Genomic DNA, 26,720 nt, shown 5'->3' on the forward strand with positions numbered 1-26,720 from the left:
TAGAGTTTGCTTCACTGGAAAAGTGTTTATTTCTCCATCATTTATGAAAAAATTTTGCAGGAAACAAAATTCTTGGCTGGCAGTTGTACTGTTTAAGAAAACTAAAAGTAGGGTGGCGCCTGTGGCTCAAAGGAGTAGGGCACAGGCCCCATATGCCGGAGGTGGTAGGTTCAAACCCAGCCCTGGACAGAAACTGCAAAAAAAAAAAAAAAAAAAAAGAAGAAGAAAACTAAAAGTGAGCCCACAATCCCTTCTGCCTTGTAAAGTCTCTGCTTAAAACTCTGCTGTTAGCTTGATTGGCTTTCTTTGTAGGATAATTGCTGGTTTCATCTCACTGCTTATAGAATTTTCTCCTTAATTTTGACTTTGGCCAAGTTGATGACTATGTGTCCTGAAGATGTCCTATTTGTTATGAAGTTTCCTGGTGTTTGATGTATCTGGATATAATCTCTAGAGATACTTGAGAAGTTTTTCTCAATAATTCCCTAGCATATATTTTCCATGGTTCTTGCTCTTTTTTCTTCTCCCTCAGAGATATGTATATTTTGTACAATAGTTCACTTCACATAGTTCCATATTTCTCTAATGATTTGTTCATTCTTCTTTATTCTCTTTTCTACATCTTTGACTGATTGAGTTAGTCTGAGAGCTTTGTCTTCAAATTCTGATTCTTTCTTCTGCTTTAGCTTGTTGTTGAACCTTTATGTTAAATTTTGAAATTTCCTAAATAATTCCGTTCTTTAAGTTCTATTACATCCTTTCTTGTATTTTCTAGCTCTTTAATGACTTTTTCATTTTTTTCATTCATGTCCAGAAATTTTTTTTGGCTTCTTTTTGTTGGTGTTTAACTTTCTTTTCAGTTCTATTTATCCTATTTGCCATCCATATTCTGAATCCCATGCTTGACATTTTGATAATTTCCTTTTGGTTGGGCTCTATTGCTTCTTCCATTGTGATCTCCTGGGAGCTATTGAACTTTTTTTTTTTTTTTCTTGTTGCCAGTGCTCTTTTGCCAGTTTCTTCTCATCTGAATCCTCTCCTTGCAACTCAAGGCTGATATATTTTCAGGGCATCTGTTTTCCTTTGCTGGGAACTCTTTTACTTAGTGGTAAGAAAGAAAGGTCCCTAGATGCCACTTTTGTGTCCTGCTCTGGAAGACTGACCAGACGGGGGAGGGGTGTACACATGGAGAGCCTCTAGTGCAGCTGTCCTGGTTTGTCCCATTCTCCTGTGATTGTTACAGTTTAAGCTGGTGCTGGATAATCTTTGTGTGCAGTGGTGGATTATTGCCCAGGCCATTATTGGAAGCCTGAGTTATAGCCTTGGCAAGACTGTTTCTATGGAGCATGGAATTATAAGGGGATTGCTCTGTCTAAGTCTCCCTACAGAAGTGACAGTGGCAGTTGGGTAAGGCTGCCTAGGCAGTGGTCATGGGTGTCTGGGCTGTGGGCATTTGCTTGGTGTCCATGTGTGATAGTGGCTTATGGCTGGTGGGTCCCTAGTGGTATGTTGGATCGGTGGGGCTCCCTCCAAGTAGCCAATAGCAGTCTTGGGGAGCAACAGGGAGGCTCATAGTTGTGTTTGGGTCCACTGGTAGTGTTGGAGCCTTGGGGCCCTACAGCAGTGGAGGAGCCTTGGGGCCAGTGCTAGAGCTCAAGGGTAATTCTGTAGGGCCCAGTGTTAGCCCTGGAGACTCAGCAGTCAGAACTGCAATTCCATTTGTAGCATTGAAGGCTCATGTTGGAGCACTGGGGCCTGATGGGAACACTAGAGCCTCAGGGCAGAGCTTCAGGGCCCAGGGCAGCACTGGAGCCTCAGAGGGCAGAGCCACTGGCCAGGCAGCTGCTATGAAGCCTTAGAAAATAGATCTGGGCCCCACAGAAGCCCTGGAGCCTCTGAGACAAAGCCCTGGCCTGCAGGCAGGCTAGGAGATGTGTGAATGGCACTATAGGATCCACAGCAGCACTGGAGCTATGGAAGTAAAGCAGTGGAGGTGGAGCCACAGGGGTGGGTAATGGGGTTCACGGGGCCCCACATCACAGAACAAAGCATGGGAGAGAGTCTGTTCTGCCTGCTCCTTCCTTGGCTCAGCTAGAGCAGTGCTGAGGTAGCTGCAGTAAAGTTGAGTCCTGTGTAGACCAGGGGAATGGTGGAGAACAAGGAATCTGATCAGATATTAGGGATGATCAGATATCAAGTTTTGGGGCTTCTTGAAGAACTGACTGAGCAGGCTTCTTGATAAAACTGGATTTTACAAGGAAGTTGGCCTAGTGGGCCTAGTAGATGTTTCAGGAGGCTGACTGAAGTTTTGTCAAGAAAATAATTTTTGTCAAGTTCTTCTGTCCAAGAAGGACAAACACCAATCCCTTCAATGAGAGACATCCTGTATTGTGGTATGCAAATAGTAAGCTATTTAATTAGGAGTTTAGTCTTCTTTTGGTTCCTTCCCAAGCTGCTTCAAGAGAAACACACAAAGGGCTAATCTAGCCTCATTAACTATCTTCAGTATCTTTAATAGAAGGCCTACATTGTCAAAGAACTCAAACTAGACCTCCCATTTGATCCTGCAATCCCATTACTGGGCATTTGCCCAGAAAAAAAAAAAAATCCTTTTATCATAAGGACACTTGTACTAGACTGTTTATCACAGCTCAATTTACAATTGCGATAATGTGGAAACAGCCTAAATGCCCACCAATCTAGGAATGGATTAACAAGCTTTGGTATATGTATACCATGGAATATTATTCAGCCACTGAAAAAGATGGAGACTTTACATCTTTGTACTAACTTGGATGGAAATGGAACACATTCTTCTTAGTAAAGCATCACAAGAATGGAGAAGCAAGAATCCAATGTACTAAATTTTGATATGAAGACAATTGTTGACTTAGTACATGGTGGGGGGTGATGGAATTGGGGAGCAGATAGAGGGGAAGGAGGGGGGTCACAGTGTTTGGCACACCTCTTAGGGGAGGGATGCATTATAAGAGGGACTTTGTCTGACAAAAGCAGTTAGGGTAACCTGGTTCTTGGTACCCTCAATGAATTCCCAACAATAAAAAAAAAAAAAAAGGCCTGTAAATATCAGGTTTCTTCTAACTGTCCAGAGGGCAGAAGTCAGAATAGATACTAGCCTATGGCAACAAACTTTGGCCAAGCTATATTTCCCTCAGCCCAAAGTCTCATGATCAGAAGAGAAGAATCGTTCTAATTCTTCAGAAGAAGCAGTATTTTCCTGCTAAATTCTGAAATGCATTTCTCAGGTGGATTCTTTAGAGCACACAAAACATAATGAAAATGACCTCCGAAACAGTCTGAAAAGAAATATGAAAGTGGTGTCCACATGACTATTTCTTATAATGATCTTCAGTAGATGTTTTCAACATAGCATTTGAATGCAACTCAGTAAAATCATTTTTTTGTGTGTAACAACTCATAGAGCACCTTACCATTTCCTGACCCTGAGATTCTTCTTACTTCATTTCAAAGTCTTTGTGAATTGACTATTGAAAACATAGAATCCTTTACCCCAGGAAAACGTGTATACTGAGTTACGTATTTGGTTAGATGACAATTCATGGAAGTATTTTTTTTCCTCTTTGGTGTGTGTCTATCTTTGTATGATAAGATTCATATTTAAAAATTAATATGTGATAATTCACACAATTATTATTATGCTAGGGAGAAAATAATAATTATCTGATGTCTGTGTCTTCTTTACTTTCTCCTGGGAAGTCCAGATTGGTTTATAATCAGAGTTCCTGCAGTTTGGGCCTTGAAGGTGGGACTGGCCTGTATTGCTCAAAGCACAATGTGAGGAACCCTACCCTGGAGAATGGGAGAGTCTCTCTGACCATGGAAGGGAGGTGCAATTCCAGGACACACTTGCCAAACCGCAGAGATTGTGAGCCTGCCACCTATCCATAATTATCATCCTTAGTGAGTGTTTATAGAAGGTCAGAGCCAAAATAAGCGGTCTGCCAGCCAAGGGAGTGACACCAGCCTTTACCACAGGGGTTGGAGGCCCCATTGGTATTTAGTAGCAGTGACTTGAGTTTTGTCTGATTCCATCAATCAGGCCCAGCTTCTGACTCCTGCTGTCTTTTCACAACAACTTTTTTTTTCAACTTTCTCTCCCCTCTTTCCTCCTCTCAATAGTACTTATCTTGGTAGGTGTTTGCTGCCTACCCCTCTTTCCCTCTTTTTTAAGAATTTAAGCAATGGAAGAGATTCAGTTAATTGTGCTAGTGAGAGGTAAGTATGCCAGGAAGACTTTTTGGGTTATTGTTCCAGCCCCAGAATCCTCCTCTCAAGAATTAAATTATAGTGTTGTGTTTAGAAACACCTGCCAAGACTCTGAGTTCAAATCCTGGCTTTGCTGCTTACTAGCTGCGTGATCTTAGGCAATTTACTTCTCTACACTTTAGTTTCTTCATTATAGAATTTATTGAGTAATAAAAACTTCCCTCATGGATTTGAACTTAGAACATGAAACAGGATTAGAACAGTGTCTGAGTTAATATGTTAGCTGCTATTATTATTATTTAGATGCAGAAATCAAACCAAGATATCAGCTTTACATTGAGATCAGTCTGGGTTGTGGGACAATGAAGAACACTGGATTCTTTGAGAGGGACGTGTGCGGGGATTGCATTTGGAGATGGATAATGGCAAAAACCTCAAGCTTCAAACCATACAGGGAGGTGGATTTTTTATTTTTTTTTAATCTGAGAAAAAAATGGAGAGAAATGTGATGACTTAGAAATGTCTGCATTCTCGAACTAGTGGTCAACTTCATTGTTCATTCTAATGAAAGGGAGTTTCAGTTTGGGTATGTATAAATTATGCTCCATTGGCTCACCAGGGCCCAGCTGTGGGCATAGCCTCTGTTTCTTTCTTTCTTTCGTTTTTGCAGTTTTGGCTGGGGCCGGGTTTGAACCTGCCACTTTTGGTATATGGGGCTGGCACCCTACTCCTTGAGCCACAGGCACCGCCCCATAGCCTCTGTTTCCTGAAGTAGAACAATAGTATCCTGGTGAAGCTCCTGGTGAGCTGGGCCTATCTGATTTTGAAGCTTAGCTTAGATTAGTTTTTTGCCCTTTTTTTAAGACTCAATTTCCTTCCCTTTGAAATAGCAATTATGATTTTAACTTTCAGGGTTGTTTTGGAAATTAAATAAGATAGCTTGTGTAAAAATTGTAGGCCTAGTGCCAGCCTTAGGTTTTTTGCCTTTCTCAATTATGATTCTTCCCTTCTGCTTAATTTATTGAGAAAGCCTCATAGTTAGTATAGAGAATCATTTAAAGGACTGCATAGAAATCACCTGGGTATATTGGTAAACTAGAGTTTCTGATTTGCAGGTGTATATGTGGGAGGCCTGAGGCTCCCCACTTCTAACTATTTACCAGGTGACACCCATGCTGTGCCTGAGGACCATACCTGGAGGGGCAGAGTGTACTGTACTCTTTTTTCCCTTTGCATCTGATTATTACCTGTTAGATTCATGTTAATATGTCAGTAGTTTGTACACACATCCAGACTCATCATTTGGAGAAATATCAAGGCTTATTCATTATCGTCTATTAAAATCTCACAGTGTTTCACCTAAAATACTGTGCTCTTGTCTTGTTGTTGAAGGCATTTTCTCAGAATCTTGATTCCTTCTACAACTTAGATTGCAGGTCAGTTAGGTTAGGACAGTGGTTTTCAACCTTCCTAATGCCATGGCCCTTTAAAATACAGTTCCTGAGTGTCGTGACCCACAGGTTGAGAACCACTGGTTTAGGAGAATGTTCTTTGTCTCCTACAGAGTTTGGAGAGAGCCAACTTGAAGACCATGCTTGCATCCTCACAGAGCACTTCCATCCTTACTGGAGTAGCATAGCACTTCAGCTATTTTTAGAGCTGCATGTCCCAACTATTAGCCATATGCAAGTCCATTAGATCATGTTCTGTCTAGTGTACACAGGTGGAAGAGTCAATTTTTTGTTCTTTGGGGATACATTTACAAATGCTTAATACTTACTCTTTGCTGGTTCTCAATTTTAAGTTTTTCTTACACTTAATTTGGGAAATTTCCTCACTGTACATAGTTTGGGGTCAAAGAAGGATATTTGAACTCCTTCTTTTTTCTTTCCTATATTACTTACTTGAACTTTTCACTTTGAACCCTCAGGGTCAGTTACATCTGCTGTGTTCATTTTGAGAATTGGCTGTCATTGTCCTCAGGCAATGTCCTTTTTACTTAAGTAAACATTGCCAAAGTCACTCGTTCCTTTGAGTTATATCTCTTTGAGTTAGAGATGTGAAGAAGAAATAATAGCCTCCTTCTTTTTCTAAAAAAAAAAAATTAAAGCAGCCCTATTTTTTTTTCCCCTCTTAGAACACTCCAAAGTGTCTACAAGTAGACCAAACACCTAGAGTTTGGTCATCAGCCATGTTACAAAACAAACAAGTCTACTTCAGTCTCTTTTAGACTCACCTTGGTACTATTTCATGGAGTTCCTCCTTCCTGGCTGGGTTTTACTTAAGAGGTTTGCCAATTTGGGGAAGAATTTGAAAATAGCCCCAGGTAAGAATCCAGACATTTTGAAAGTTAGGGTGGAGAAGAATTGCAGAAGAGAAAATAAAGAAAATATTTGAGGTAAGCGAAAGTCAGGGGAGCTATTAGCGTTTTCATCTTATCTAGATAAAGCAGCCAGGGTTATAACAGAAAACAGATGGCACACTCAATAATCAAGAACATTTTATTTCATTGGGACTGTTTACAAAGGTATAGGCATGGTGGACACTTAGGACCAGTTGTGGCTGGCTTGTTACTGCCCTTGGACCTGAAGATGCCCGTGGCAGGAATAGTACTGACCTTACTCCCTTCCCCATTTTCTGCCAGAGTCCTCTGTTGGAAGAACCTGATGGGAAGGGTAGATGAAGGTAGGTGGCCAGCAAGTCTAGAGAGGCAAGCAGAGCTGTTTGGCACAACACTACTTTTATATTTTCTTTTGAAATACTTATTCACCTAAAGACAATATCAATATTGTGACGTTCTTGGGAAAAATACTGGCCTGTTCACTTATGTATAGAACACTAGTTAAATGAGTTTTGAATGAATGAATGGTACTGTTTGTTTCAACTTGTATTTACAATGGCTGACAATAGCAGTATAATTCTGACTTGGTTAGGGTCTTATGTTCTGAATAGTTAGATTTCTGTAGGCATGGTTAACTAATTCAAAAAGATAACATTCCTTCCTATGGGATTCTCCTTTCAACAACTAGTGAAACTGCTAAATAAAAAGAGTGAACTTTATTAATATCTTGAGTTGATTTATATTATATTGTTTTCATAAATATTCAGGTCTAGCTAGGCAACACATTCATGAATTGTTAGCCTTTCTCTGTAACTAACTATTAAATCTAACCCTCTACAGCAGGGGTCCTCAAACTTTTTAAACAGGGGGCCCGTTCACTGTCCCTCAGACCATTGGAGGGCCGGACTATAGTTTAAAAAAAAAAACAAACTATGAACAAATTCCTATGCACATTGCACATATCTTATTTTGACTTAAAAAAACAAAATGGGAACACATACAATATTTAAAGTGAAGAACAACTAAAGTTAAATCAACAAACTTACCAGTATTTCAATGGGAACTATGGGCCTGCTTTTGGCTATTGAGATGGTCAATGTCTGGTTCCATATTTGTCACTGCTAGTCATAGCAAGTGATGCTAGTGTGCATCAGTTAGTCCCAAGACTGAGAGAGACAGAGAGGAGGGGAGTCGGAGGGTGCGGCACACATTCCACACATGCGCACTGTAGCAGGACAGGCAGCGGTGGCAAAAACACCTGGAGGACCTTATCAATGTCCTTGGCAGTGCTGCCGTTGGCCGCGGGCCGTAGTTTGAGGACTCCTGCTCTACAGAGAAGGGCTAACAATTCATGAATGTGTTGCCTGTTAGCCCTTCTCTGTAACTATTAAATCTAACCCTCTAGGGCAGCGCCTGTGGCTCAAGGAGTGGGGTGCCAGCCCCATTTACCGGAGGTGACGAGTTCAAACCCAGCCCCAGCCAAAAAAGCTGCAAAAAAAAAAATCTAACCCTCTAATTTCTTCTCTTACTTGGAACCCCACTGGCCTGCAGATAGGTAAGCTATTAATTTAGGGAGCCTACAATGACTTTTGGTTCCTTCCTAAGCTGCTTCAAGAGAACCACACTAAGGACTAAACTAGCCCCATTAACTTTCTTCAGTATCTTTAAAAGAAGGTGTATGAATAATGTCAGGTTTCTCCTAAGTGTTCAAAGGGCAGAAGTCAGAAGAGAACTAGCTTATTGGTTCCTAGTAGGGAAAAGTTTCTCCTGAAGTCAAATTGTCTTCCCTAATGATTCTCAGATATGGTATTTTGATGACTAGTTTGGGGTTTTTTTTTCCTTCAAAAAGCAGTATGGTTTATTCTTTTTTTTTTTTTCAGATTAATATGAGGTTACAAATTTTTAGATTACATTGTTCTTATTTCCAAGGTAAAATTCCAATTGTTTAAGAACTCTTCACCCGGGGGGCATGGTATCCACCCACACATTGTTCACATCAGGTGAGAGCCTGCCAAATGCCCTCCCTGTGCCCCTGCACCCCCATACTAGACTATATTTGTGTTTTATTTTCATGTGAGCATATTATTGTTTATATGTTGGTTCATATTAGAATTCAGTACATTGGGGTTCTTGAAGTGCTCAGATGTAAAAGAAAAGATATTGGTGGGGAGGGGTGTTAACCCTTTTTTGCTTAGAGCCTTGAGGGTTTAGGTTGTGTGTGTAGTGAGCAGTGGGAAGGCTTCAGAATCTTTCAGCCATCAGGTAGAAAGATGATTTAGTTCTTGGCTATGTGGAATTGGGTTCCTGAATTCATGTCAATCTTTCCATCTAATAGGCTTCTTTTCCATACTTTTGCTAATGTGTTTTTGGCAACTCTTTTTTATCTTACTGAAATCTCTTGAAATTTTACATAACTTAAGCAGTTATGGAGTATTGATTTCGTGCCTTCCCAAGGTACTCATTTTGATTATAATTATTGCCTACCAGAATTATAGAAACAGTTCATGTTTCTATTTCCAGTGTCCCAAAGGACAGAGAAATCATGGGTAGGTTCACTTATCTCCTTCACGCTGGATTTTTTTTTTTATGGATCTGTTTTTTTTGTGAAGAAAGCAAGCAAGCCCCTTCCAAGGCCTGTTGATCTTTAAGGGCCTTTAATTAAAAATACTCTTTATACCAAAGAATCACATGCTGGGGTGAAATTTCCTGAGCTCTCTCATCTACACTGATGGTTCTCTAAGTTCAGGTCATGTACCTCTGGCTTAGTCCATGGGCCTAAATAATTTTTGATTACTGCCAGAAGAATGCAGTTATTTTCCTTAAACATGATTTTTTTTTTAAAGTTTCATTTCTAGTTTCTTCATATCTCATAGTAACCATCTAGGGTTTGATCTTTCTTCTTTGAGTAATGGGGCACATACTGTCCTGTTTGCCTAAGGCTTCATTACTTCTTTTTTTTTTTTTAGTATGCAAAATATTTATTTTTATGAATAATTGTCACTAATACAGTAGGAACTGATATAATTATAAAAGATATATAAAAAAAAGAATGTTAGCATTCAATAGAAATTAAAAACTGAGCTGAAGGCTGATCGGAATGTCTGAAACTGGCACCGTTCTGATGGAAGTTGAGAGACACGTTTGCTAGAATTCTCAAATTCATGAAATGAAGAAAAAGTTAAATTTCAAAGGAGCTACAATCCTCTGACTCTTAGATTAAGTCACTTGTTGTCAAACATTTATGATAAGCAGGGTCATCCAAAGCTCACAGTCTTAAAGGCAGAGAGATGTGTAAATTACAGATTTTTTAATTAGCAAGAAGGCAAGCTGAAATTTTGTTGGTAAAATATGCGTTGCTTATTCATGTGGATCTAAAAGTCTGGCTCAGTTTGTCGGAGCACAAGAGAATGTCAAGAGGTCAAGGACATGAGGATGGATCAATGTCCATCCATCCCAACTCCTGGAAAACAAATGATACAAAATAAAAGAACAGTATTAGTAGGAATAAAAGACTTGAGGTCTAATTCAGTTCTCACTTTGGATTCTGTAGTATCTCTTACTAAAAAAGATGGTGAAAACAAAACTTCTTACTCCTTTAATTAATAACTATAAGGGGAGAAACAAAAGAAAGCTAACACAGAGTGATGGACCTTGTTGATAAAACATCTGTGAACTTGTGCATCTTAGAATGGGTATAGGCGAAACTTACTAAATGCAGAATACAAATGCCTACATACAGTAACTAAGAAAATGCCATGAAGGCTACTTTGAACAGTTTGATGAGAATATTTCAGATTGTATATGAAACCCGTACAATGTACCCCTTGATTGCATTAATATACACAGCTATGACTTAACAATAAAAATAAATAAATTAAAAAAAATCTGTGAACTTGAATACATTTTGATATGTTGAATCTGAGTCATACTAATAAACCAATGGCTAATATACGACAAAACTTTACAAAGTGAAAATTTCATCTGTTGCAGAACTTCAAAACTAATGAAATTAATGTCTTCTCCCTTTTATTTCATTATTCTTTCTGCAGAATGTCCTAAAATCATCAGCATGCCTGGACTTTTCACAAATATGTCTATACGACATGATGGTTTTTTGTCAAAATGATGCAGAAAGCAATTTCAAATGAGGTCAAGGATCTTGCACTCTTTCAAAACATATTTTTAGTTCTTTGTGCTCCATGTCACATAAAAAAGAAATGAGGGCAGCTAGACTCATGTGGTTTCTTTTAGCCCAATGTCATTAATTCTCAATGTCTCCATATGAGGAAGGATCCAGTATTTAAGTGCTCTACTATAAAGCATCTCCAATTCTAAAAGAGATTGCTTTTATTTTTTACTACTTTTTAAAAAGAGGGCTGGTCTTAGCGGAGACGAGCCACCAACTTCTTCCTGTACCAGCTCTCCAAGAGAATATGTGAGTTTTTGCCCTGATATTTTTACCCCGGGTTTTACGAGGCTTCTCTTCTTTGTGCACCTTTGTGTGCTGTCTCAGATGAGAGCTCTGGCTGAAGCATTTGCCACATTCAGTGCACTGGTAAGGTTTCTCTCCAGCGTGGGTTCTTTGATGTTGAATAAGGTGGGAACTTTGGCTGAAACATCGGCCACATTCATCACACTGACAGGGTTTTTCTCCAGTATGAATCCTCTGGTGCTGAATGAGATTGGAGCTCTGTTTAAATCTTTCTCCACTCTCATCACATATATATGGCTTTTCCCCAGGATGGATCCGACGATGCTGAATGAGATTAGAACTCTGAAAGAAACTTTTCCCACAATCAGCACATTTATAGGATTTCTTTCCAGTATGAATCTGCTGGTGTTGAAAAAGAGTTGAACTCTGACTGAAGCTCTTTTCGCATTCAGTGCATTTATAGGGTTTGTCATCCGAGCTTCTTCTCAGTCTATTCAAGCCTGAGTCAAATTAAATAGTCATTCCCCATTTCTGCCACTCCCAGCCTGTTTTGTGCTTGTTCTCAGAGGCTCATCCTTGGCTTGAGCTTCGAGAAATAGCTCCTTTAGTTTTTCCTTACTTCATGGTGAATAGTCAGATGTACTTGTAAACGAATCCACTGTCTTCTTCTAAACCAATGTTCCTAGAGCTACACAGTTCAGAATTTTTTGATGCATGGGGCTGGCCACCGCCCTGGCTCCTGGTCGCCGCCAGGCTTCATTACTTCTTTTTTTCCCTCCCTTGACACTTTATTTTTATTTTTTATTTCAGAATATTGGGGTGTATATATGTTTTGTTTATATACTTTGTTTTTTTACAGTGTGAGTCAAAATAATAAGTGTGCCCTTCACCCAGATACTATGCATTGTACCCAATAGCTGTGACTTTGCCCATCCCCTTTACTTTTCACCCTCCAACTGCATGGTTAAGTAATTCAAAAAGCTTTCATAGGCTGGTAGATAAAGAGACAAGTAAGCCCACCCTTAAAGTGTGGTTCGGTAGCCAGGCACAGTGGTGCATGTGCCTGGTCCCAACTACCAGGGAGGCTCAGGAGGGAGAATTGCTTGACACCAGGAGTTTGAAGCCAGCCTGGGCACCTTGTCTCAGGAAAAAAACCCAAACATAGTTCAACAAGTGATAGTGGAGTTATAATAGAGGATGCAGAAGAGGGGTTATGTGGTATATATGTACTTGGGTGGTAGTTAAGGTTTCAGGGGAAGGTGATGCTTGAGTTGTTGACTCATGAGCAATGCTGGGGAGAGGAGCACTGAGCAAAAAGGACAGAAAATCATACTTGCAGAGGCAATGAGGGGTGGAAAAGCCTGCTGGTGATAAAGAACAGCATTTGCTCAGTATTCTTGAATGCTAAAGCTTACAGATTACAGGAATAGTACTGGAGGAGCAGGCTGGAGAAATGAGTAAGGGTTAAGTCGTTAAAGATCTTGTGCACCATGCTGAGAAGTATGAACATTAAGGTGTTGGCACTTGAGCAGCGAAAATAAGATCATATCACTGTTTCAAAATGATTACTCTAGGAACATCTTCTAGTAAAACAGGTGAGAAATAAGGGTTTGATTCAAGTCTTAGAGGAAAGACAAACTTACTGAATGAGTAGTGTGAGGAAATAAATGATTCTAAATGTAAGTGCTCTAGGAGTTCAGAAAAAGGGGACACCATAGTGGGAACAATATTTGAGAAGATTCCATGATGGGGAAAGATTTGAGTGGTCAGCCCAGGGACTTGCCAATAGTAGGTAGCCAATAAGCTGGATATCGACCTGTAATAGGAGTCATTAAAGGAGAGAAGAAAGGAAGTAATACCAAGTTGCATACACATGTGTGAGATGGCCAAGGATACAATCTAGCTGGGTAAGAGTGGTAGATAATACAATTTCATAGGCAAATTGGTCCCAGACGTTGGAAGGTTTTGAAATGCCAGATTGAAGAGTTTGGACTTATTTCTTAACAATAGGAAGCTATTAAAACATTCTTAAACAGATATTTCAAGATTTTCAGTTAAGATTAGAACTGCGTTCCTCTACATGTATCAGGCCTCTTCATCTTGGTTGGAGGAAGATATGTCTTGGTGAGATGACTCTAGTTCTGACTTTTACATTCAATGGAAATGCCAGATAAACTGCATTACTTTTGGACAGGAAAATAAAGGCAAATGATTTCACTTTGGCTGTGGGTAAACCATGGAATAGTCCATTCTCGGGAGACAGAGGCAGCACAGGCAAAAATCAATGACTGCCCATGTGAAATTTTCAGTAATGTCATTCTAGAGTGGGATCGAGTAAATGGAAAGATGGAAGAAACTACTTTGCACGTTACATGCATAGTCAGTATCTTCCCAACCCAAAGCAGACATTGTTAATTCATCTCGGTGTATTTTTTTTATCAGGCTCAATGGTAGTCTGGAGTCCTTGTTAATGCAATACTTCAGATAGCTACTATTAATTAATCAGAGTTTCCACCAGAATTCAAACTGCTGGATGGATGGATGAGGAATAGATTTTGGTTACATATAGTACCAATCAATTTTTATCTTTCTAGGTGGAACTTGCAGAAATTTGTGCCAAGAGCGAGCGTTACATTGGTACTGAAGGAGGAGGCATGGACCAGTCTATATCATTTCTTGCAGAAGAAGGAACAGTACGTGACATTTCAAATAGGAACTATTTGGGAATATCCAGTAGGGAAAATTCTCCTGAGAGGAATGCCGTGAGATCCCAAGCATGCTTGGTTCTGGGCAGCTTATCATTTTAAGCTCTCGTATGATGTTATTTCACAACTGCATTGTAACTTAAGGCTTCCACCCATTAACCTGTTCTGCTTTCATGTTGATCACCTTCCCCTTAAGCTTCCAGAATCATACCTCAGGTCTATTATTCATGTGTGTCTAATTCCCTCCCTCCTATTTCCTTCTCTTTTTCTTCATTGTTAAAATGAGATTTCTCAATTCCCTAGTTATTGGGACCTCATTTCCCGCTCCTGTCCTCAATCACTTCATTGCATGACATTTTCATAATCTCATGTTGGTTTAAAACCCAAATGTTCGTTCTCTTACCACATATATTCATAACCCCTCTTTTTATAATTTTCTCTTCGGTATCATTTTTCTCTGTCAACATTTTTGGGGCTTCAGTGGTGGGAAAAGAATGTTGACAGTAAGCCAGGAATGAATTCCTTAGTGGATACCATTTCCCTTTGGCTATCGACTCCCTTAGGCAGAGCAGAGGTTTTGGTTATGGCCTGTAAATTGCTCATTTTTAAAATAGAACAAGCATTTCTTTAAAATGTTTTCTTAGTTTTTCATCAGATTCCTACAGGTTTGGCTATTTTCCAAGAACACCTGGTTTTCTTCTTATTGAGAATATTTGCTGTTGATTCCCCTAAGCCAAAGACATGAGACTTGAGGAAATTTGGTTTAAGACTAAGAAAATACTCTGGGTATTTTGGATGAGACTAAGCAAGCAGACATTAGGCAAGAGTCTTGATGTTAAGGTAGCTTAACTATAGAGTCTGAACAGAGTCCAGGTTCTTTGGGCTTGCAGAGCAGTTCACCATCTGACCTCCGCTTTACCCCTCCATCCTAACCCTTTACCACTTCTCACCCCTCAAACTCTATCCCCAACCAAATTTCAGTACCCACAGCTCCATTAACACTCCACATTGTTTGTCACCTCTGAACTTGTATATGCTCTTCCCTCTTCTTGACATCCTGTTTCAGGAAAGAATCTCTCTGCTTCCCTGCTCTTGTTCATCCTTTAGGACTCAGTGTAGATTTCGCCAAAGGGGTGGAACCTACACTGGGCTGTATCTTATCAGGCACTTCAACTATATATCTATATGGCATCCTGTGCTTTGCGACCACTGCAACACTCACTGCTTGGAAACATGTCTGTCTACCTGTCTTTCCTACTGGACTGTGGCTCTATGAGATCAGTATCACTGTCTGTCTTGTTCACTGTTGTATCTCCAGTCTCTGGTATAGTGCCTGGAAGTCAATAAATAATATTTGAATGAATGAATAAATGAATTTTTGACAAAATGCTTTGTTAAGATAAATAAATGCATAGGGGCTTAAACATTTTCTGAATTCTAACTTATCTCCCTTGTTATTTTTCTTCTACTAGGCCAAGTTGATAGAATTTAGTCCCCTGAGAGCCACCAATGTGAAACTCCCAAGTGGAGCAGTGTTTGTGATTGCCAACAGTTGTGTGGAAATGAATAAGGCAGCAACTTCCCATTACAATATCAGGGTGATGGAGTGCCGACTGGCTGCAAAGGTATGAACATGACAAAACACTGAAACCCCAAGTAGGCTTTTTTTTTGTCTTTATTCTCTTTGTTCTCTATTACTTTACCTCTTTCCCCAAATTTTAGGGGAACATTCTCATTGCAGCAACATTCCATCTAAAGGAATGTTTGGGTATAGAGCAATCTGGTTTCAAACTCAGGAGACAGATAAACCAATAGATGTGTCCTCCAACCTCTAGCTCTTTAGAAGCTATATGAACTTTACAGTATATGAAGTACATGAACTTTACAGTAAACTCTCAGTTTACTTCTGAGGTGGCATTGGGAATAAAAGGACTGCTCCTGTCTGTGAAGCACAGTCCAAGGGTTAGGTCCCTGGGAGGAGAAAGATAGTTGGGGGCAATTGACGGGAAGTGATCACCGCCCGTCTTGTTTTCCTCGGCAAAGTTATAGCACCTTCACTCTACCTGGTCCTCTCAGATGCCGTTTTTGTACAGGGGTATTACATCTACATGTCTCCTTTTATATATATCTCCTTCCATGCGTGGTTGTAGGAAACTGACTCCATCTTTAGCCTGTATCTCACCTCTACTTCTTTACTGAATCCTTTCTATTAGACTTCACACATTCTAACATTTTGCATTTAAAAAGTGCCTTGGGGTGGCACCTGTGGCTCAGCGGGCCCCATATGCTGGAGGTGGCGGGTTCAAACCCAGCTCTCGCCAAAAACTTAAAAAAAACAGTCTACCCTAGACAGTGCAGCTCTCTCCAATGTCTATTTCTACTCTCTCATTTTCTTCACAGGCAAACTTTCTAAAAAATTGCTCTGTATATGTTTTTTACCCTTTTATCTCCCTCTCATTCCTTAATCTGCTAAATTCATACTTTTGCCTTCTACATAATACTGAATTTGCTTTTTCTTAGCCCACAAGAAATGGCAAATTCAGTGGACTCTATTTAGTCTTTATCCTATTTATTCCTGACTGTTTTCCCTTTATCTTTCAACAAGATCACCAATCTTTCCTTAAAACATTCACTTTCTTTGGTTTCCATTAAAGTTCACTTCCTGTTTTTTTTTTTTTCCTATTTTTCTTGCTATTTCTTTCCCAGGGGTTAGGAATTGGTGGAATTCACCCTCCTCCTGCATACCTTTAAGTGTTGATGTTCTTTACGGCCTTGCATGGTCTTCTGTCTGTGGTCTTTCCTCTACTGATCTCATGCCCTCTCATAGCTTTCACGTCATCTCTATGTTGATGAATTACTAATGAACACCTTCAAGTAAGGCTTTCTTGGCTGAGCTCCAAACCTGTCTATCCAACACCTTATTGAACATTTCTTCCTGAATGAATCATGGACCTTTCAAACTGAACATATTAAAATTGAACTCAATGTTCCTCTCACAGCTTTTTCTTCTATTGGTACCATTATCATTTATTGACTCTCACATTAGCCTTCTCATTGTTCCTTAATTCTATGCTTATCTTTTTCCCAATCATTTTTCAAATACCAGCGGGAGGGGTAAAAATTTAAGACTGAGGAAGTAATTTCTGTGTTTAATGCTTTTCAAAAGTATCCCAGTGGAATAAGGTAAAGAGCCTATCTCACCACCTGGGAGCTGCCAGGTCTGAGACTGGTTCACCTCATCTCTTCGTCTCTCAGCATCACCTGCTTCTACTACACTCCTGCTGTGAGGCTCATTTTCATCTCAGGGACTTTGCACACTCTTCCCTCAGCCCACTTTGAAGTCTTCATCTAAATGTGCTTCAGGAAAGCCTTTCCTTGACTTCCTTACATCTAGCCTAAGCTGGAGCCCCCTTTATTTATTTATTTATTTAATCACATTTGTACTTTGGTTCTTACCACAATTATCTGTTTAATGTCTTTTAGATTAAGGTTTACCCCTCTTTTAGATTAAGGTTTACCTGAGAGCTGAGACTGTGTCCATCTTGTTTACTCCTGTGTCTCTAATGATGGATGTGGTGCTTAGACTAAAGTAGGCACAAGACAAATATTTGTTAAATAAATGAATGACTCCTCCCTGTCTCACCTGCTCTGTCTCAATGATTTTGCTACATTTCATAGTTTTTTACGGGTGCCTGTTATGTGCCCACATCGCATGGAAATGTGTAAAGTGTAGTTGTCTCTTGTGTTTTACTGCTATTTAGCTCTCTTCCTTTGATTCCCACATCCTGAAGTGATGAAATTAGGGAGAGAAAAGATATGATGAGCCAGAAAAATAAAAGCTTTTGAAGTTACACATTTTGGAGTTATACATTTTAAAAAAGTTATGACTTAAATGTTTTAAATTTGGAATTAACTCATTAAGATAAATTCTAAAACTTATGTAATAGAAGTGTTATAATATTAAATTTTTCATGGCATTTGATCAGTACATATATGCAGAACAAGTAATAGGTAAACTTTTCAATGTCAAAGGTCAGTGAACTTTTTCCTTTAGAACGCACTTAACTCTTTCAGGAGATGGAAGAAATTAGTGTCTTATTTGTTTGAGGGCTTACTCTTGTTGACTTTTTATCTTGAGTATGATGAGTAAGTGTTGTCTTCTGAAGGAGACCTCAAACATACACAACATTTGTTTTCAAAGTTTTATCACGAAATTAGGTGTCCTCTACCAGATCCATCGTGAGCTAAAACAAGTCAAGTATGAGATGTGTAGAATAGGTTCCTGATGTGACTTCTGTCCCCCAAAGATTCAGGAAGAAAATGAGCAATAAAATTGTGGTGCTAGAGTAAAAGTTACAGGGATGCAGGGATGTCTTTTGAGAGTTAACTACAAAACAGATATCTCTTTTGGAAGCAGTAGTAGCTAAAGATCTTAATCCACTCCAGAACCTTCTGTTCTTGAGGATGTTTTCTCAGTTTAACTGCATAACTCCATATGCATTTTAGAGGTACTTTGGTCAGCAAAATTGGCATCTGAATTCGGCTTTTTGCCACACACTCCTCCCAATTGACGTAGATAAAACACATTGTTTTAAATACTCTGAATTTTTCTCTTTTAAAATGTGGAAATAAGAAAAGTGAAAGACTATATCAAGATGGAGACTGTTTTCTAAATTGTGTTGCAGCAAATCACGAAAATCTAAGGTCTATATAAAAGGGAAATGAAGGCAAAGCTGCCAGTAAGGGTTTTATTCACAGACGTTGAGGTTAGAAATATGCTTAGGATTATAGGCTAGGATTCTACTAAGCATAATTCCCTTGCAGTATGGTTCCATTCTTCCATTTTTGGCAACACACGAGTAAATATAATTTTTGCTTGAAAATGATTTTATTAAATAAGGAAATAAACTCCCATGTCAAAAGGGAAAAAAGCTTATCTCAATCTGGGCATAATTTCTATAAAAGAAGACAGTAATTATGAAGTGTCAATTGGACAATAGCAAATTTGGATAGTTTTGAAAATGAGATTAGTTAGAGCTCCACATGGCAAAACTGTAATGAATAACATTTATTTTTCCTTTCCTCCTGTTCTTCCAAGATGCTTTTTTGAAAATAAGTACCTTTTATATCTACTTAGCACAGGGAAGTACACTAAACCAACAAAGACAATTTTTATGGTTTGCGCCAATGTTATTAATGTAATGTTTCTGCTGTTCTCAAGTTTCCTATCTCTCTGTTTCTCTCTCCACTGGCTTTCAAAAAGTAATTCATGGAGAGTCATTAAAAGAGTCTCATGATCATTTGAACTAAGATTAAAAATATTTCAATGCAAACTCAATAGAGATTTTTAATTATGACTTGTATAAATGGTACTTTTAAATGAAGCACATTTTTATGTTTATAAATTAACAATGTCCAACAACTTTTTGTGGGCACAAAACTTTTCATATTTTACACATACTTTGTGGCATAAACATTTCCAGAAATGTTTTATGTCTATAAAAGAGAGTATCCCTTAATTATATTGAGGAATAAAATGTGTGCCACCCTTAATAAGTATTATGGGAAGTTAAGAAGGAAAAAGAAATTATACTGTTCTTTTTGCATACCCTGAGCTCATTATGGCAATATGTAAAGCAATGAAAGAGAGAGTTTTGTGTGGTCCTTTGATACCTTAAGTTACATTTACATTTACGGTGATTCTTTATTTTTTTTTTTTTTGAGACAGAGTCTCACTTTGTTGCCCTTGGTAGAATATGTGGCATCATAGCTCACAGCAACTCAAACTCTTGAGCTCAATCAATCCTCTTGATTCAGCCTCCTGAGTAGCTGGGAATACGAGCATCCACCACAATTCCTGGCTAGTTTTTTTTTTTTGTCTGTTTTTTGAAGACAGGGTCTTACTCTAGCTCAGGCTGGTCTCAAACTCCTGAGGTCAGGCAATCCACCTGCTTTGGCCTCCTAGAGTGCTAGGATTACAGGCATGAGCCACCACACCCAGCTCTGGGGATCCTTTACAAGGCTTCTCTGATCAGGAGCTATCAGTCACCTAGCTTTTTAGCTCCTGTCACTTAGCAGTTGATATGAAACTCATTCTTTGGTGATAGAAAGTGAGGAGAAGTTGGCATAATAGTTTCAGGATTTTGGCAGTTTCCTTGAATCTGAACAGAGAAAAACCAAATACCCAAAAATACAACCAGTTTTCCTCAGCCTTTTGATTCAGTGGGATGTTATGAGGGTGTGGGGGAAGCTTCCCTTTCAACCTGAAACAGTCACTGAAAGATCAACTCATAATAAGTAAGACAGGTTAATAGAAGAAAGAGGTTTATTTATCCTTATGGTGAGAATCACAGCGTGATTACCTAGAATTTCCATGGCATCCAGAAATTTATTTACCCTCATTTTAGAGGGTAGGAAGAAATCCTGTTTAGGGGCAATAGATGGTTACTAGAGAAGAATAGATATTTGGTGGAATGAGTATATTGGTGGGGGTGCAAATTGACTTATAATTCTCTTTGGAAATTAAATTAACATGAGAGATAGATATCATATTTAAAATGATTTGGGCCAGGTCTGGTTACATTCTTGATCTTACTTATAATATATTGGGATAACAGGGAGGGGAAGCTAAGTCAGTTGTGCTTGTTGATGTGTTTGGTTTTTTTTAATGAAGAAAGAGGGAAAACTCCTTCCAAGGCCTGTTGATCTTTAAGGGCTTTCAATTCAAAATATTCTTTATACTAAGGAGTCATGTTTGGGGGTGAAATTTTCTTCTACATACTCTGCCAAGATTCCAGCATGGAGTATTCAGAAATGGAGAGTCCAAGCTGCTGGCGGAGGACATGCATACTGGGGAATTCCAGGGTGATGTGTTTAGCAGAACCAGACTGTGGCATGGTCTTCAGTACTGTACTAAGTACAACCTTTAGTACTAAGGCTCACACAGGTTTGGTCCTGGAGCAGTGAGAAGCCTCAACGTTGTTAACATGATATTTTAGAAAAATTTATCTTGCATCTAGAATTTTTGCTTTTGCTTTGGTTGAAGAATAGGGGGTCTTAGAGTATCAATGATACTGGGAGAGAGATGAGAGAAGCTATGGTTGGACCTAGTAAAAGGTTAGTCGCAAGGCTCTCTATGGTTGTGTTTCTGTTTTCTTTTTTCCATACATGTCATTACTTTGAAGAACTTTTCCTTGCCCACCTCCTCACCTGTTAGGAGGAGACTGAAGAGTGCCAGAAGCCACTGATTCATTAAAGATGAAGATGGCTGAGAAAAGACCAGAGACTTTAGAAATGGTGTCTGGAGGTGAAGAAGAACCTTTAGAAGGCCACCTTTAATAATTAGTTACTGAGAGTTTGGAAGCAGTGAGGATGGGCACTGTTAGAAGCAGTGAAAGGAAGGCATAAATGAAGAGTGGTTGCTTTAGGAGAAGGCATTTTTGGATAGAAAACATCTGTATGTATTTTAAGGCATAAGAAAAGGTGCCATGTAGGAGAGAACTAGCAAGAGAGACAGGAGCATGTAGGGAAGGAAGAAACTGCAGGGGTCCTCAAACTTTTTAAACAGGGGGCCAGTTCACTGTCCCTCAGCCTGTTGGAGGGCTGGACTATAGTTTAAAAAAAAAACTATGAACAAATTCCTATGCACACTGCACATATCTTATTTGAAGTAAAAAAACAAAACGGGAATAAATACAATCACACCGCCGCATGTGGCCCGCGGGCCATAGTTAGAGGACCCCTATGAGTGACTCTTCCGGACCAGGCAAGGTTTTAGTTGTTTTTTATTATCTTATTTATTATTCACAAGAGCTGGTGAAATAGCCATGTGTGCCTCACTTTACATACCGGGAACGTAAGGCCAAGGTACCCTGTGACTTGTTTTAAGTGAGTAGAAGAGTCTAGGCCTGCCTTAGCCTCTGCTCTTTCCATCAAGCACCTTAGGAGGTAGGCATCAATGGAATCCAGGGCACAATGCTTGGGGTTGCCCTAGAGAAAAGAGAGGCTGTGCTGAGAATGTAGGGACAATTATAGTAGGCCCATTATGCACAACCAGATTTATTCTGTGGCCTTAAAACTAATATGGAGAATACAACAGTGGGGATGACTAAGATTGGGGAATATCAATGTGGAGAATGTGTTTGTGATGGCTTGAATGGCACATGGACATGGAAGTCACTAACTGCTGTGTAATACTGGGGAAGGGCTCTGTGTACTGGAGAGAAAGGTGAGGGGAAGATAAGCAAAGAAAAAAAAGAATTCACAGTCAAAGCAGCTTTGTATGATCCCATTTATGCGAAATTGTGTATGTCCATAAAGAAATGTATGATAGAATGGTTATCAAAATAGTGGTTGGTGATTAGTTCATTGGGAGTATTACAGGTGATTTTGTTCATTTAAGCTTTTTGGCATACTTCAAATTTTTCTGTGTTCAAAATTTGTATATATCACAAATCAAATTTTTATAAATGTGATTTATATCACATATACTACTATAAACACAGCTACTTTTGTCCTGTGGAAAACAACTTGTTGAATTAATTGCTTTTCCTCAAAGAAGGGATTAGAATTTTTCCCTTTAATGACCTTTACTGTAATGAGAAAATCAAAGAGAGGTAGATTCTGACAGGCTGAGTTGGGGTCCGTATCATAGCTAGCTCTTTCCCTACTATACTGTCTTACTGGAAGCCCTAGTGAGTCTTAGTCTAAGAGCTTTTCCTGGCTGTAGGAGAAGGCTTAGTATTTTGGTTTGTGTCTGGGACAACCTGGAAGTGTCATGGTGTTAATACCCTTGAGAGCAGCCTCAATCAGTGATGACTCGGCGTCAGTGGGTAAACACTGATGCTTCCTGGTCTTTGGATAGGACACATCTGAGGTTTATGCACACAGATTCCAGAGGGCCCGGCAGGCCCAGCCTCATCTGTCCATGTCTGTGTGCCTCGTGCTGGCTTCTCCTCCTTTCTCACCTTCCAGTCCTCTACCAGTGCTTCTTGGGATCATCCCTCCCCTACTTCTTGCCCTCAAATTCTTGCTTCTGAGGGAAACAGACCTGAGACAGAGCCCTAGCATTATTTATTTCCTACCTTTTTCCATGACAATGGACAAGGCTCTTGTTGCTGGCTTTCTTGTTCTCAGAGCACAGGGCAGAGTTCAGGAACCTCTCAGAAGTGGTATATGATAAGAGTACTTAACGTTTGCCATGGTGAAAAGGAGGTAGGCTAGTCAACTGGGCCATAAGTGCTGAATTCCTCCATGAAGTTCTGTCTTTGAGCAACAGTGATCTCACCCACCCATGTCTCTCATCTGCAAGACTTCTTTCTGTGTCCTAAGTCACACTTTAAGGCAGGGGTCCTCAGACTGCGGCCCACGGGCCACATGAGGCAGTGTGAATTGTATTTGTTCCCGTTTTGTTTTTTTTACTTCAAAATAAGATATGTGCAGTGTGCATAGGAATTTGTTCATAGTTTTCTTTTTAAACTATAGTCCGGCCCTCCAACGGTCTGAGGGACAATGAAATGGCCCCCTGTTTAAAAAGTTTGAGGACGCTTGCTTTAAGGCTTAAGAATTTTCCCTATTTTACTCCTTTAGTGGAGTACAATTCAACAGCTCAAGGCTGTGCTGCAATCAGTGAGGGCACTTGGTGGATTTCATCCTTAATTGAAATACACACCAAACTGACTGTGAAGACCTTCCATCTGAGGGCTGTGTGACGACTGGGCTTGCAGCAAATTTGGTCATATTCAGTCAACTTCTGTATGTTAGTGCCTTGGTCTTCAGAAAACAAGCATGTAGGGAGGCTGCCTTTGAAAATCGAATGCTGTGTTCTGCAGGCATCTCTTGTGGATTTTCACCACACATGTCACTGGCTCAGTTTTCTTGGATTGAGTGCTTAGGCATTGTGTTTGATTCAAGCTAGGATGGGAATGGGATGTTGGAGATTATTGTCACCTGAAAGGTTTTTGGAAAGAACCCCTTTTCATCACTGGGGTTCTCTGATGTTTTTCCATTTTCTTTCTTTCAGAAGGAACTCATCTATCCAAGTGTTTTTAAATCACTGGAGTGTTCACCTCTAGCACAAATACTTTGGGCTTAGAAATATATAAGATTCGAGTGGTGATTTGAATTTAGATGAATAGCTTGAGGTGGATATTGTCCCTACCTCAGTGAGAATGTGGCCTTGGGCAAGCAAGCAAGAGTGATAAGCTGTGGGTTCAGTTTCCAACTCTGTTATTTACTACTCAAGTGACTTTGGGCAACTCACTTACTCTCACCTCTTAAATAATGTAATAAATACCTATCCGATAGGGTTGCTAAAAACCATAAGAAATAAAAAGCTTATTTTAAACCACATTGCACTCTTATTTTTGTTAGCTTCGTTGCTTATCTTGGTTGAATTCTGGATATGTGTTGCCGGAAAGCATCATTTTATTTCATCAACTTCAGCTCTTTTTCCATATAAAATAAATATATTTATTTGTTTGTATTATTTATATCCTTATAAGTTTTCTCAAATTATTTTTGGAATATAAAATAAGAATGAATGAATTAGATAAATGAATGGGTGGTTCAATCCATGTAGCTATCGACTCAGCACTACTAATAAACACTAACTAGATGTTCTAAGCAAACAAGGTCAGAAAAAAAGCTTGAGCCTATATTCTTGCTTTAAAGATGCAAATGTGCTCTGTGAAATACTTTAACAGAAAAACATAATTCTATTGTCTCGTTTCCCAGTTCTGCCTTCAAATCATTAACTCCTTTCAAATATGTTAACCAGGATTTTAAAAACAGGATTAATGAATATAAGAACTTCTGTTATTAACATTCTTCAGAAGTGAGTGGCCCTAGCCAAAATACAATAGTCTTTTGGTAAACCCTGCTTCCTCTCTAAAAGAAAGAAAATCAAATCATTGACATAATAGAAGAGAAAAATGTGATGCGCATGTCCTTAAAGATTAATATCCCCTTCTCTTGCTTATTTCTTTTTACTCTTTGAACTGTTTGAACCTGTTGTTCTTACACCCAACAATGAATTTTATAGACCCCCAGGGTGAAAGAAATCTTAACAGTTCTAATTGTCACCTTCTTTGAATAACTGTATAATTGAATAACTCAGGAGAGAATAAGGAAGCATTCTTGATTGGGGTCCCCATGAATGAACCTGGTTACAAAGATTTGGTTTGTACTTAACCCTTTCCGTTAGATTGATGCAAATTAAAGCCGAACTCCTTTTCTTGGGAATGAAGAAATGTACAGCTCTACAACTACCACCAATGACTTAATGAAATAGTTCTTCATAAGGTCACCAAAGATATTTTCATTTAAAATCTGGGACTTTACTCTAAATGCTCAGATTACGTAAATTTATTAATCATTTCCAAGTATAATAAACAGGAAGTTTACTATAGGAAGTTCCCTAATGAAATTGGACATACAACGTCAATCCCAGGATCCTGGTCACATGAGATTTGAATAATTTTCTCTAGACTTTCTAGAGAGGGATGTAGTAGGAATGAACCAAATAGGGATAAAAGAATGAAATTATTCAAAGAAATAGCCCTGAGGCAAAGTGGTAACAGGCAAAAAAAGAAAAAAAATCTGTGGGGGATTAGTTGTGTGTTTGTGTGTGTGTTTTCAGACAATTACTTAACTTGTCTGTGAGTATCACGTGGCATGTTTAATTCCAAACATCTGAATCTGTTATGCATTTTCCAGCATTGGTAGGAAATGTATATAGGTTGAATGGGAGTGGGGGAAAGTTTAATCTGGGTAATTAAAATAGTACATATCAAATTCTGAAATGAAAACTGACCATTATCTTGGTTTGAACTTGCAGCTCCTGGCTAAGTACAAAAACTTGCAATGGGACAAAGTATTACGGCTGGAGGAGGTGCAGGCAAAACTAGGGGTTAGTCTGGAAGAAATGCTCTTGGTCACAGAGGATGCCCTTCATTCTGAACCTTATAGCCCTGAGGAGATCTGCAGGTGCCTGGGAATTAGCCTGGAGGAGTTACGAACCCAAATCCTGAGTCCAAACACTCAAGATGGTAAGTCTGCTAGAGAAGTAAGGATATGGTTATTCCTCCCTCACAGCTGGAAGATTTCTAACTTCTTTGTGGGTCTTACCTATTTTCAAGCATAGTTGAGGAAATTTGGAATTTGGCAAACTTAATTATCTATATTCTTAGCATCATAAATTCATTCATTCATTCATTCATTCACCAATATTCTGAGTAGGCAAAGTTAAATAAGACACGATTTCTGCCTTTAAGATGTTTATAATTCAATAAGCATTTCTTTTTTTTTAAATATATTTTACTTTTTTCTCTTTCCATTTTCCTGGTTGTTATGTTACTTATATGTTAATTAAAAAGTCTAGGTTAGAGTAGTGCTCATAACTGCTATGGAACAATTTTCTGAGCACTAGAAAGTCTCCACTGCATAGGTTGAAACTTGTGACCCACACTAGTGTGGAAACTTATTTCTATTTTAGTTGCTTGCTGCTTTCAAGTAATTTTGTTTTTGTATCAATAGCACCGGAAACTAAGACGAAGGCCAGGTAAATGTTGTAGACACAGGACAGAGCCTTGGAGTGGCTATTTTTCTTACAGAAATGGTGACCTGTCTGTGGGAAGTTAGTACTGTGGGCAAGGGCATCTAGTGAAGATTCTGTCAGCCCTTAGTGGGAATTATCGAAAGTGGGAGGTTGATACAAAGATTAGCCTCAGGGCCCCATTTCTATCTCATTCAGTTCAGTTCTACAGCTAGTTATTGACTGCCTCCTCTGGATTTGCTTGCAAAGTAATACCTTGATGGCTGCACCTACTGATGCTTTGGGATAAGATAAGGGAATCACTTGAAGGCAGGGATTAGGTTTTAGTTTCTAATATTGTCAGATCCTATTCAATTTCATGAACATTGAGTCTTTAGAACTATGATGAGCAAATTATGGCCAGTAGGCAAATCAGGCCTGCCAAATGTTTTTGTAAAATAA

At 39.1% G+C, this 26,720-nt stretch overlaps 1 protein-coding gene across 5 annotated transcripts in view; it reads left to right on the plus strand.

Annotated features, from left to right (window-relative positions):
• Positions 1 to 26,720, plus strand: part of GALK2 (galactokinase 2) — a 198,124-nt gene that overhangs the window by 98,783 nt on the left and 72,621 nt on the right. For all 5 annotated transcript variants that reach the window (XM_053593304.1, XM_053593306.1, XM_053593307.1 and 2 more), the window contains 3 exons: positions 13,616 to 13,714; positions 15,199 to 15,351; positions 25,563 to 25,773. In XM_053593304.1, the coding sequence (XP_053449279.1) occupies positions 13,616 to 13,714; positions 15,199 to 15,351; positions 25,563 to 25,773 (463 nt within the window). The remainder of the gene's footprint in view (positions 1 to 13,615; positions 13,715 to 15,198; positions 15,352 to 25,562; positions 25,774 to 26,720) is intronic.

The sequence above is a fragment of the Nycticebus coucang genome, chromosome 6 (genome assembly GCF_027406575.1).
Source record: "Nycticebus coucang isolate mNycCou1 chromosome 6, mNycCou1.pri, whole genome shotgun sequence".
Classification (NCBI taxonomy): Eukaryota; Metazoa; Chordata; class Mammalia; order Primates; family Lorisidae; genus Nycticebus; species Nycticebus coucang.